General features: G+C 37.7%; 1 protein-coding gene across 2 annotated transcripts in view; it reads left to right on the top strand.

Moving 5' to 3' along the window:
• The window catches only part of DPYD (dihydropyrimidine dehydrogenase), a 368,019-nt gene that overhangs the window by 187,992 nt on the left and 167,376 nt on the right, over window positions 1–12,651 (top strand). For both annotated transcript variants that reach the window (XM_052801600.1, XM_052801601.1), the window contains one exon: window positions 4,086–4,301. In XM_052801600.1, the coding sequence (XP_052657560.1) occupies window positions 4,086–4,301 (216 nt within the window). The remainder of the gene's footprint in view (window positions 1–4,085; window positions 4,302–12,651) is intronic.

Genomic DNA, 12,651 nt, shown 5'->3' on the forward strand with positions numbered 1-12,651 from the left:
TTATCTATGCTGTCAAAGAATATATGGGCTTTGTGTCTGAAGAGTATAGTTGTTGATCCTTTTATGAAGGTTGACCATTCTCATATATTCCTTGAGCATGCATGAATGTACATTATTTCATAATCAATACCAGAGATGGGTGGTTCCCAGGAAGCTTGTCTTTGAAGCCGTTAGTTATGTTGTCTGCTTCTTTTCAGGATAACCAAAGGAAAAATTGAATGTCCCTTTGTTTAGCTAGAACAACATATGAAACACTAGCATGGAGACAAGTAACAAAGCAGCATTTGCAAAAAGGTGGAGGAAATGCAAGTGCAGGAAACCTGGTATTTTAGTTGCTTACCACTGAGTAAGCAGTATGTCTGTTCCAGAAACAGAAAGCCAGGAAGGAGCTTAGAATATCTCTGTCCAACTGGACAGAGCCCTGAGCAACCTGCTTTAGTTGACCCTGCTTTGAGCAAGGTTGTTGGACTAGTAGATGGTCCCCAGGCATCCCTTCCAACCACAACCATTCTGAGATTGTATGAAATAACATAAACATACTTAACAAAGTTTAAACGTATTTAACGAAGTTAAATAATGGCTAATCGGAGAGAGGATAGAAGCAGCACATGCAAGGGAGAAAAGATATGTTTTAAGATCAAACTTAAAAATAGAGAAGGCAGGAGTGAGATGAAAGTATTCAGGATAACTCTTCCAGGCAGTAGGATTTGTAGAGAAGGCTCTCTATTACTTGTGAAAAATAACAGTAATACAACTACTCACTTTCACAGTCTATCTTTGTTAAGGGCCTGAAAATGGAGTTAGACCATATCGCTGTGGTTAAGAATTTTCTCCATCTAAAGAAAATGAATGTCACAAATTGTATCAGGTCTAAAGCTGAGTTCCTGTCTCTCAGCCCTACACTACAGACTATGCTGCTTTTGCCCCTAGGCATATCCTGGTTAGAGCAAGCTGGGGCCACTGCATGCAGCGTGCTGGGGATTTTTCACCACCCTGTTCCAGTATCCAAAAAGTTGCTGTGACTGGAACAGTAAGTACCTGCAATATTGGTAGCTCAGCTGGTTGGCATCAAATTAGGGGAAGAATGGGCCACACTTTTTGTCCCCTACTTTTACAAATCAAGGAAAGACTTATTATAAATAAACCCTTGCCTGCAGGCTTCCTTTTCCTATTTGTTTGTGCAATGTCAGGGAAATCCTTCATTATAAAGATGATTTTACTTTCAGGAAGCTATAAAACATTTTAGTTTGCCAAAAGTTTTGCTTTGTAGAAAACAACGCATCAGGGCTTATTTCTTTTATAAGCATTGTGCTGAAAGGAAAAAACAGCAAAAAAATAAATAGAGCAAAAAGGGAATTGATAGGAAGGAGGGAGATAAATCTGCGAGGATGTATAGCCACTGGCTACTGAACTTTCAGCTGCATCCTGCCCCTGTGTGTTTTTAAAGACTTGGTTTATTCCATTGAAACCTTTTTTCAGTCCTCCCCCTGCCACCTCCACCTGCGTCACCTTGTCATTAACAAAGCATTAGGCACATCTTGCGCTGCTTGAGTGTGTCTGGGTGGAATTGTTTGTGGTTTGCCCTTTGTGAGGGAAGTTTGGCAGGAAGAATAGGCCTCTCTGCATATGGTTTAGGAAGTGCCTTATGACCAGTTTGCATGAAGGCACGCAGGAGGCAAGGCCTATTTTCACATGGGTGTATTCAACCACCTGGTTCAAAAGTCTTTCACTGCTCTGGTAGATTTTATTTTTTTGTCTTGTATAGGATTTATTTTCTATTTTATCACAGAGAGCTCATCTGGGGTCTCTAGTTAAGAATCACTTCCAAGCAACACTCATTTTAGGTGAGAACAACTTTTAGAGATTAATTTGTCCTGCCTGGGAAAAGAAACAATACAATGTAACTTAAGCTGCATATTAAGCACTTAAGCTGTCTATCTGTCTATAGCAATCAATATTTACAGTTATACAAGCAATTAATAGTTCCTGAGCAATCCTCGGACTGAAGTACATTCACAGAGAACATTTGAACAATTCTGGATAGCAAATGAATTAACAAATAACTGCTTTCAAAATGGAGAATTAGGTTTATTACTCACATGTGCACATAGAGTGGAATTGGCCAAAAACCTTTCCCTAAGTCTTTCTTTGCTGTCATTCTTACAGAATCAAAATCAGAGTGCACTGTAAGAGTTCAGTATATCAGTGTCAATTTCAGCAGATTGCCCCACTTCCGGATATGTAGGAGACAAAAAGTGCTAACATTTTAAAAATGCTTTAATTTCAATCATGTGATCCAGGAAGTTCTGTTTTTGGCATTGCAAACAACGTTTTGCAGTTGAAATTTTAGTTAAGAAAGACTAAAAAATAGTTAAAAGATTAGATCAAACCCAAAATCATCAAAAGACTACTTTTTTTTTTCTTTTCTTTGATTTGTCAGTTAGCAAAAGCTTTTGGGATGTAGATTGCTGGGCTGTTTGGTCTTCTAAGAACTCAGATTCTCCTGGTGTAGGAAAACAGCCCTGTGGAGTATGACACAGAGGAAGCAGTGAGCATTCAGGAGGGAGGAGATGGGGGATGTCTGACTTTATAAAGTGTGGCTGCATCAGCTGCTGGCTGGGAGAGGTCGTGATACTGAAGGGAGTTTGGACCCAAGTGTTAGGGATCTTTAAAAATTAGCTTTTCTCAAAATGTCCGCCATTAGGAATGCATTCAGGTTTGCATCATTCATGCTAGGACAATTCCACTACTTTCAGTGCTTTTAAGCCATGAGAAAATTTGACCCCCAAATGTATCCCCTCTGTCCAAGGAATCAAAGATTTGGAGTCAGAATCTGAGACGTGAGTCCAGGCAGTCCCAAAACAAATCAGACGTGAACTCTCAGGTTTTGAACCAGCCTGGGAAACAAAAGGCACTAAAACAACCAAAAAACCCCCTCATCCCATCCATGCTTATTAGTTTTCACAGGTAAAAATGGGATAAGTAAGTTCCTTTAAAAAAAGAACCCAAAAGGCAGCAATCTGTAAGTGGCTGAGGTTTTTACTCTGTTACAGAAAATCTTCCCCACACCTCCAGTAGTGGTTCTTTTTGTCCTGCTGAAGAAATCTTCATTTTAAGGGTAGAAGAAACTGCTGTGATCTTACTAGGAACACAGACTGTGTAGGGCTTCTCTGTGTTACAAATCCCTGCTTTATTTCTTTGTGATTTTATTGAGTCAACCATCTGAGTGAGCAAAGATTTTACTTCTACCTACCACAGCCTGATTAGGATGCTGCTCAGTATCCAGACATGGAAAAAGATTTTCTCTCTACGATTTTTACAGTATTAGATGCAACATTTACATTGAAAGCTTTTCATGGACTCTCCAGAGAAAAGGCTGTCTTCAAAACGAAAACAAAAGTGACTGTGGTGTCACAGCCATAATGTGTATGATGTTCTTTGATCCCAAATCAGAGTCTAATTTTTGTCACCCTTAAAGTATTCATGTTAATACAATTAAATATTAAAACAATAATAGTTTTGCATATATTGATATGTATCCCATTGCATAGGCGAGATAAAATCTTTAAAAGGGGGGAAAAAAGTTGCAGGAGTTCAAAATACATTGAGTTAGGGCTGAGTGATCCTGCACATGGATGCCTTCCCTCATTTTTCACAAGTCCCTACACTTTTTATAGATTGGCAACTGGGAAGAAAACTAGAAGGGGTCTGTCTGTGCATACCCTGTTGGGTTTTTTTCAATCTCACTGCTGCTGGCTGCTGTAGGGAACAGAACTGGCTGTTCAGAATGGCTGAACAAACCTTTGGACTGAACCAGGCTAGTAGTACAGGATGTAAAATAACTGTTTCAGTGTTATTATTGTTCAGTTATTTCCAGCATGGCATAATATTTCAGCACTAATGCTATTTGGACAGAAGATGTTACATATGCAAGTGTTTGCCTGTTTTGCTGATTTCCAAGTCTGAACACAGAATACTTAAACTTTGGGTTATTATATATTAATTATTCCTTTATCAGGGTTAATAATAAATTATATAAAAATGAATCAGCAAAAAAGTCTGTGATTTTTGTTTGTTTTCTACAGTCCTTACATGGTATTGCAGTTTCTACTGTTCCAGAACTACCACTCTTCTATACTCCTATCGATTTAGTAGACATCAGTGTAGAAATGGCTGGACTGAAGTTTCCAAATCCTTTTGGCCTTGCCAGTGCAACCCCTACTACTAGTTCTTCAATGATTCGAAGAGCTTTTGAAGCTGGATGGGGCTTTGCTGTCACTAAAACATTCTCCCTGGATAAGGTAAGGAAATATTTTAAGGTATATTTAGCATGTAATGATTTCTTTGTATGTTTGAAAAATCTGAATCTTTTGGGAATGGCACTATTAAATCTAGCTAGCATAAAGATAGCAGGGAAGTGTATGGTACGTTGTGTAGGTCAACTACTCTGGGAGGTTCCAACAGTGCAGTGTAAAGGTGACACAATTCCTGATTTTGTTTGCTGTTACATTCTTCCCTTATATTCCCTAACCTTTTAATAGTAGCCATCTAGTAAGGGTAATAGTCCTTTTTTTAAATATTGCAGTGAAAATGTTTTCTGTGAGGGATCAGAATGCAAAGGGAATGAGTAACAGCTTTATCACGCAACTCATGAAAGCTGGCTTCTGTGCCAAGGACTGCCAAGATAAGCCATTGAAACTGAGTTGCAGTTGCAATGTGATAATGTGGGTGTAAGCTTGAGGCTGGCTGGTAGTGGAAGAGAAAGATGGAGGCAACATAAAACAAGCCTATGGAAGGAATAGTAGTTGTGCTCAAGGCTTGTAGTACAGTGACATAACCCTTCAGTAACAGGTAGTGGAAGAGGAAGGAGTTAGAATTAAGTCTTGAAGGCTATGGCTCAGTGTGGCACCTAAAATAAAGCATTTGGTGTAGATTTAAAGTATGTAATTGCTTGTTTGACCTGAGAATTGCATTCAGGATGGGTTTCCTGTTACCACATTCAAAATGGCAAAATGAGACTGAGCAAGAAGTTTAGACAGTGAAAGAAAACAACAGTTTTGATAAATGTATTGCAGAGAAAAGAAACAGGACTTGAGCTGGGATGTAGATATAGTTTGACTTGTGGAGAGAGGAAGAGGATCAAAGGTAAGTCCTTGGGCATAGGCCTGAGTAACAGTGTGAATAATGGTAATGTGTTGTCAACCAGTGACAAACAGGAGCGTGGGCTGAAGAGAGCTTTTGAGATGAATTTGGAAACAAAGGGCTTTTATTCTTGGTTCAGAGGTGGGATGTAGAAGTGCACTGATGGATGGAGACCTTAGCAGAAGAGAAAAGGTGCATTTGTTACTCTGCCACCTCTACATGCTTAAGTACCATAAGTGAATTAACTATAGAGGGTGGCTCTCTAATATGAGGAAGGTCTAAGGACAAAGTGCTGTATTACTACAGCATACTGTAAAATATGTCAGACTGGCTTCCGCTGTCACTTACGCCTGAAGTAGCCTGAAGGAAGTAGGTGTTCTGGATTGCAATGGGGATTCCAATCTACTTCACAGGGTTTCTTATTAAAATGCTTTTTAGGACATAAATGTCATTCAAGTGTTCTTACAACTGACTTACGTGTTTAACATACCATCAGCTGTAATTATTCAGTGCCTGGGCTAAAGGCAACTCATAGAAAGTACTGAGATTTATTTATTTATCAGTTTTATTGCTGGTATGCTCGCAGTCCTGCCAGACTGCACGTTGATTACTGTGTATCTCAAGAGCTAAACAGACGCTGGCTGAGTTCCAGTTTTGGTGGGAGTTCAGGAGGAAAGACATGCATGTTGTAGGAAGTGATGCTGGTACTCCACTAAGCAGCAGACTCTGAGTCATTTCTCAAATGGCAACTGCAAAGTGTTCCACTGGATGCCGTGCTCTGGAGGTGTGAATCAGGTGGAGATCTTTCAAGTGAGAGGATTGCTAAAAGCAAGTACCTTAAGTAGTTACAAAATACAATTTTTTTAATATTTGTTGCAAGAAGATGCAAAATATTGCAGGTAGTATTTATTTTAAAGAGAAGTTCAGGAAAGTACTTTGGATGAATTCTAGTGCAGTGATTTCTAGCTAAGCTTTCTTCTAAAGTTCAATAAGAGGCAGTAGTCTTTCTCTGGTGCTTAAACTCTTGAATCATGTATTGCTGTGTGCAGTAGGACTGTGTCCCACCCAAGTACCATGTAGTTTTTCTACCATTGTATTCTTCCCAACAGTGCACTTCCCACAGGTGTTAAGCCTTAGTATTTGTGACATGATTTGAGATGCTTGGCTGCGAGGTGCTGCAGAAATAAAATTGCTTTTATTCATAATGGTATCATGGTAATTAATGCTACAAAAAAAATTCAAATAGGAAGAAAAGCTCGCTGAGGTACGGCAGTTCTTATATGAACAATGAATACTACACAAAGATTGCTCTTGTTGACTTAATGCAGAACAAGGAGTTGGCAGAGAGTTTGTAATAATATAGGTTGACATAATGTGCTAACTTATTTTTCTTTAAACTTAGCTTCTGATTGTGTAGTCATAAATCTCACGCAGTGTTCAGCAGGGAGCAGAATGCTCTCTTGGGCTGCAGTACCTATGAAAGTAGAGATTTCAGACTGAGCTGTCCTGCCCAGCTAGTCACAGCTAACTGCGTAGCAGGACCAGGAACAAAGATTTCCTGACCTAAGCCTGCAGAGTCAGTGGGAGGAGGCAGAGCTGCTCCCCAGACAGTACAGTTCCCAAGAGTGGAACAGCTTCTGGGAGGAAGGGAGCTCGCTAGACACAGGTTTTGGTAGCTGAAGCTCCTCCACTTCAGCCTTGATAGTATGTGTTACAAGCAGAATTCTGTGTTCATCCCTCTTGTGTCCTCATTTTATCTGTCCTGGTTAGGTTTAACTTGTGGGCTTCCTACTTATTTGCAATAGTTAAAGCATAAGCTGCCTGTGTGGCAAAGGGGAGCTTAGCAGCAGGAGAAATGCTTCCTTTTCCAGACCTGATTACTGAATTCACTACTGTGTTCAGTCACTGATAGGGAAACCAGTGACTTCCCTATCGACCATGGGCATCCTTTGGCAATTTAGCAAAAGTGACTGATGCAGGTTAAATTTGAGTGACGTATAGCTAGTGAGAAGCATATACAGCCTAACGACAGATTTCCGTGCATTAACTACTGTGTGGTGGAATAAGATCAGAAGGAAAAGCAGGATAAATCTTGGAAGAAGGAGATCCAAGGACAGAGATAAAAAGGACTCGGGCTGGAGAGCTGTGATTCTCATAAGACAGAGGATTCATTTCATATAAACTTCCTCTCCTTTTCCCTCTTCTGCTACCTAGCACAGAAAACTCTTCTAAAATGCTAGGCTGGGGATCCCTGCAGCCCATGAGAGGCCATACTTTCCTGTACAGGGGAACTGTTGGATAGCAGTGCTGCAGTTCTAGCCCCTGGACCATAATTTACTCCCCCAGTCTTCCCAACCCTCATCTGTCTTGGCCTCACCTTGAAAGCATTACATGTTGCCACAGAGGGAGTTAGCATAGCACTAACTGTTTCGTGCCATGCTCACTCCCTTTTCAAACACCCACATACTTTGCTGCATAATTGCCTTCATGACAACCTGTGTAGCGTTTACTGTTTGTAGGGTGAGGATTTCAACTCTGAGTGATTCAGCAAAAGTTGTTCTTGCATACTACTGTACTATTGTTGAAACATAAAAAAAGCTAACATGAGAAATAGCTGAAATTCCTTCAGAGTATTTATACCTTTAAATATACTGCACTCTAAATACTTTAGAAGGTACTGGATATTATAGCGTAATGCAAATATTAATTATAAAGTATTGTACCTGTATGTGTCTGTAGGTATCTGTTAGGGAGATAGCGACTTGTAGAATTTTATTTAGAAAATTACTCATCTTTGCACAGCTGCTTTAGTATCAAGTAGATTTGATTTCTTCCAGAAATGAGAATAACTGCTTTTAAAATGGACTATCATTAGGAAAGACAAATGGTAGCAGAATAAAAATGTCCCTTCACACACCTTTTCCTACATTCATGTCTTCCCTTTTTGACTGCAGGATCAATAGCTCATTGCTCTGTTGGTTCAAATAGTATTTCTGTCTTATTCAGATAACTATGTGCTGCAACGTGTTATTTGTAAATTTTGTTGGCAAGCTATTGAAGGGAAATGGGGGAGCTGCATATCATAGAGCCCACAATAAATGAATACCAATTATTACCTCTTTTAGAGCTTAGAACAGAAAACTACCCACAGAATGAGAGATACTGCGTTAATTAAACAAATAACTGTGAGTGGGAGTTTTTTATTAGAAGTGTTATACTGAGCTGGTTTACTTACTTGTAGTTTATTAGTGAGTATTGTTTAGTACACAAAATTTGCATTAAAACCTATAATCAGAAAGTTTGTATAAACATAATATAAAAATAAGTCAGAGGTTGTATGAAGTGTGCACATCTCCATACTATATCCATTACCACAGTGAGAAGTTTATAGCAGAAATTGGGGTTTTATCAACAGAATTCAGGCTTTGTTGTTCTCTCACTGCATTGTATGGGCTGCTTAGAAAGAGGAAAAAAACCAACTGGGATAGCAGAAATGTTTGCTTTGATTTTTAGATGCTTCCTTCACTTCTAAAATTTAATTCTGATTAATCAGATACATCTGTCTTTATTCTGTTGTGACATGCATTGATTTGTGATGCTGTCGCTTTCAATAACGTGGAAACAGTTGCCTTTATTATGAGAACCGGCAGAAATCCACATGCAGACTAACTTCATTTTTAATCTTTAATTTTTTTTTCATTATATACGGAGCAAGTTGCATGGATTATTTTAAAAACAAAGCTACAATTAAAACTAGATTAAATTTGAACTAAACCATAGTGGAGAAAACTTTCTAGTCATAATATATGTTTATACGATTCACTGATGTAGATTTTACAATGTGTTTTTCAGAACCATTTCTAAATTAAAACCATTGCTGGTAGAGAATTAATTGATTTAGCCAGGATATATCGCATTTCTGTGTGCTGTTATTACAATATACATATTCAGGCTCCAGCTAGTTCTCTCTGTGTACATTTGCACTGTGCGCACCTCGCTTCATAATTGAAGGTGGTAAAAAAATCATGGTACAATGACGCATTGTTTTCCATAACATTAGTATTTCACAGAAGTGAATCTGTATTACAAAATGTATATTTTTGTATGATATTACAGCATAGTAATTTAGATTAAACTAGTTATAATTTATGGTGCCAAGCCAAAAAGCTATTTAAGATGCATTAAAATGCAGAACCATGACATTTGAAATTCTGATGTTCTTAATATGACAAAGGTTATTCTATGGAGTTTTGCTATAATATGAAATATTAATATTTCACAATACAGTTTTGATGAAGTACAATTTGCCTAGCTTGCATATGATAAAGAAATTAAATGCTTACCAAGGGAGTTCAGTGAGAATTAGAGCCCTGCCTGAACATCTGCTTGAAATGTTATTATCCTGTCCTACTGACAGCATTGCTCCCTCATTGTTTTTCAAGATTGACAGCTGAATATTGTACTGATTTCTGCAGCAAATATGTTTAGGTGAACTTTGTTTCGTTTTTTAGGAATTTAGAACATGCTTTTGATTTCCATCCTATAATTTTTTTTTTATACTCTTGACATTTGTAGATGCCAGATTGAGGTCTAGTATGCTGTAGCAAAGATAGACCATTGACTTGCAACGAAATGCCAGTTGATATCTCAGTAAACAGAAATATTACTATTCTTTATTGTGTGGTCTGTATGAAAGCTGTATGGGCTTTCTTTGGGGAGACAAATGATCAGATTGTTAATGTCAAATATAAAAAGGACTGTTTGCCTTTCTACTAAATAACATCAGACAACTTTTATTAACTACATTTTTTGAACAGAAAAACGTGCATTTTACAGGTTTCCTTAGCATACAAAACTCTGTGAGTGGAATTATTTTTTGGTTTTACAAATGTTAAAATTATTAGTATTGGTCTTAATATTCTTTTGAGTTCTTTATGTACCTTATTTTGTTCCATATTTCTGAAAGAGTTTTAATAAGAAATACCAGCTTTATTGTTCCCCAATTTTTACATATTTAGATCACTGCATAAAATTAGCAAAGGTTAACAGGGGAGGTAAAAGACTATTCTAGGGAAATGCAATAGAATGTAATTATTATTTTTTAAAATGCTGTAGCTACGATGTTGTATTTTAGTTGAATACTTTTATGCAGAAAATGTGTTATTTGGCTACAAAAAAGGAACAAATCATTCTGTGAATCTGAGTAAGTGGCAGGAAAACAGATTTTCCTCCTTTTTGCTCAAGAAAAAGTATTTCTCTGATATGTTCAACTTCAGGGCCATAACTCATCTCTACTTAGTTTTACCCTATCCCTGACCCAGCTTAAAGAAGCCTGGAGGCTCTCTTTAAATGCTAATAACTTTAATAGCTTCAAAATTGCTGTCTGAGGAACTGGAGAGGACTGCGTTTGACCATTCTTTCTCCTCAATCCGTGCACCTGGGGCGGTAGGGACTTGGCACATCTTCACCCTGGAGGAATCCCAGTCTGGAGAGATGTAGCACAGCTTGAACAACAGAGTGACAGCAGAAAGGCCAAAGAGCCTGGGACTGAGAACTTTAGCCAAGTCATTATTGATAAGCCAACTCACTTCCTAGCACAGCTGAAGTCTGCACCAAGTAGATGTACACCTCAAATTGTTGCAGGCGTGCTTCTTGACACCAATGAATTTGCAAGTGAGGCAGTTTGGAGCATTTTAATAATCTGTTTTTACCATTAGTAAGTCTGGGTATTTTGACCAATTAATACTTTGAATGTTGAAGATAATGAACTGCATTTTTAAAGCAAGAATTTAACAACTGTGTGTAAAAAATGTCTCGCTCTCTTTGTGGTTGTATTTATTACTTTAGATATGAAAAACTTCTTACAACTTCATGATAAAAATTAAACCTCTGGGCAAACGTTTAGTCCCACTCTTCCTGTAGCATTAAATATTGCAGAAGTGCTGCATTTCTTCTGCAATGAGAGCCACAACACAGAGTCTCTCATGGAGAAGTCTGTTATCTCAAGGCATGTAGCACAATGTGACAACTCATCAGTGGAAGGCAAAGAGGGATCTGTCACGCAGGTGTGCGAGCACTGAGTCAGTAAACCTCATCTGTGCTAAAGGGTAGTCTTTTACAAACAGAGGATCAGCAAGTTGCTTTCCATATTTTCTCTTTTCCTTCCACGCACCCTCATGGAGCAGAGTAAGCTTGGCTGTAACTTTTATGTCTTACGCTTCTTGAGCTCATTTCGTAAGTTCCATAGAGTCTTTAAGCCAGCAATTCATTTTCCATTCATCTGTTTGGTTTTTACACAGTATTTAGAGATGGTTTCTTTTTCATGTCTTTTTCTTCCAGAGCCAATGGTTTAAAACAGTAGAGCAACAGTGCACTAACATATACAAAGTGTAAATTTGATCCTTAACCTTGAGCTTGAATATTTTAGGCAGCTTATACATAAAAGATTAGTAAAACAGTCTTTTAGGTAGTTTTTAATCTGAAAACTGTTGCATATTTTAATGAAACTCATTGTGCACTTAGAGTGGCATAACTGAGAAGCAGTTCCAGCAAAATTTGGAAGAGCGTAGACTGCAATACTGAGTATTTTGCTACAGAAGCCTTTCTATAAAAAATAGCTGCCAAAAGTAGGAGCGCTCATTCCTGCTCAGCATAATATGTGGTGTTCTGGAAGTGACCAGTACTTAAGAGAAGATGTGATTTCTATTCATAGCACAACTATTAGCCAATCAGTCAAACAAAATGGATGCAAATTTTACGGTAGGCTAAATATCTGAACAGTATTTCTTTTTATTTTGAAGAATCTGCTTTGCTCTTTACTACCTTTACTTTATTTATCTCATTCTTCTGAAAATACCTGCAAATATTTAACAAAAGGGAGACAAAGAGAGCACACATGCACGATGTTCCAAAGCTGCTGAGAATCTGCAGCTTCTGATGGCTGCATCTAAAGTACTCAATATTTTTGAATATCACATCCTGAATAAACAGGATCCTAAAAAGCAAATATGTAACATACTTGTGTAAAGTATCATTCAGATATCATTTTCTGTAGTTGTTTTATATGCCCTTGGAAGGTTGTTGGTAAACTTGGCAATACCTCAAACAATTTTGTGTCAGAAAGGAATTCAGCTAAAAAGGCAGTTTCAATGTAAGCTAGAAATTGCCAAAAGTAATTCTGAAATTTAGAATTTTCACACTTAAGTTTCATTCTCAATTCAGATTTGTTGCAAACTCTTTTTAGTATTTTGCTTACTTCAGAACAACCGACTGCATATAACTTTCTTAAGTGGCATTAATGTATTTAATAATTTATTAGAAAAGCTGTAGTATGTTTTTCTTAATAGTTATATTTTAAAAAAGCCTATCCAAGACAATCACAGCATAAGGCCATATTTAACATTTTGGACTTTTCTTAGTGTCAATGGCATAAACTTCCCTATTTTTTGGAATTGTCATGGTGCACTTCAATAGAAAACCACAGATGTCCAGGAAAAAAATAAAATATTT

Source organism: Harpia harpyja, chromosome 11, assembly GCF_026419915.1.
Source record: "Harpia harpyja isolate bHarHar1 chromosome 11, bHarHar1 primary haplotype, whole genome shotgun sequence".
NCBI lineage: Eukaryota > Metazoa > Chordata > Aves > Accipitriformes > Accipitridae > Harpia > Harpia harpyja.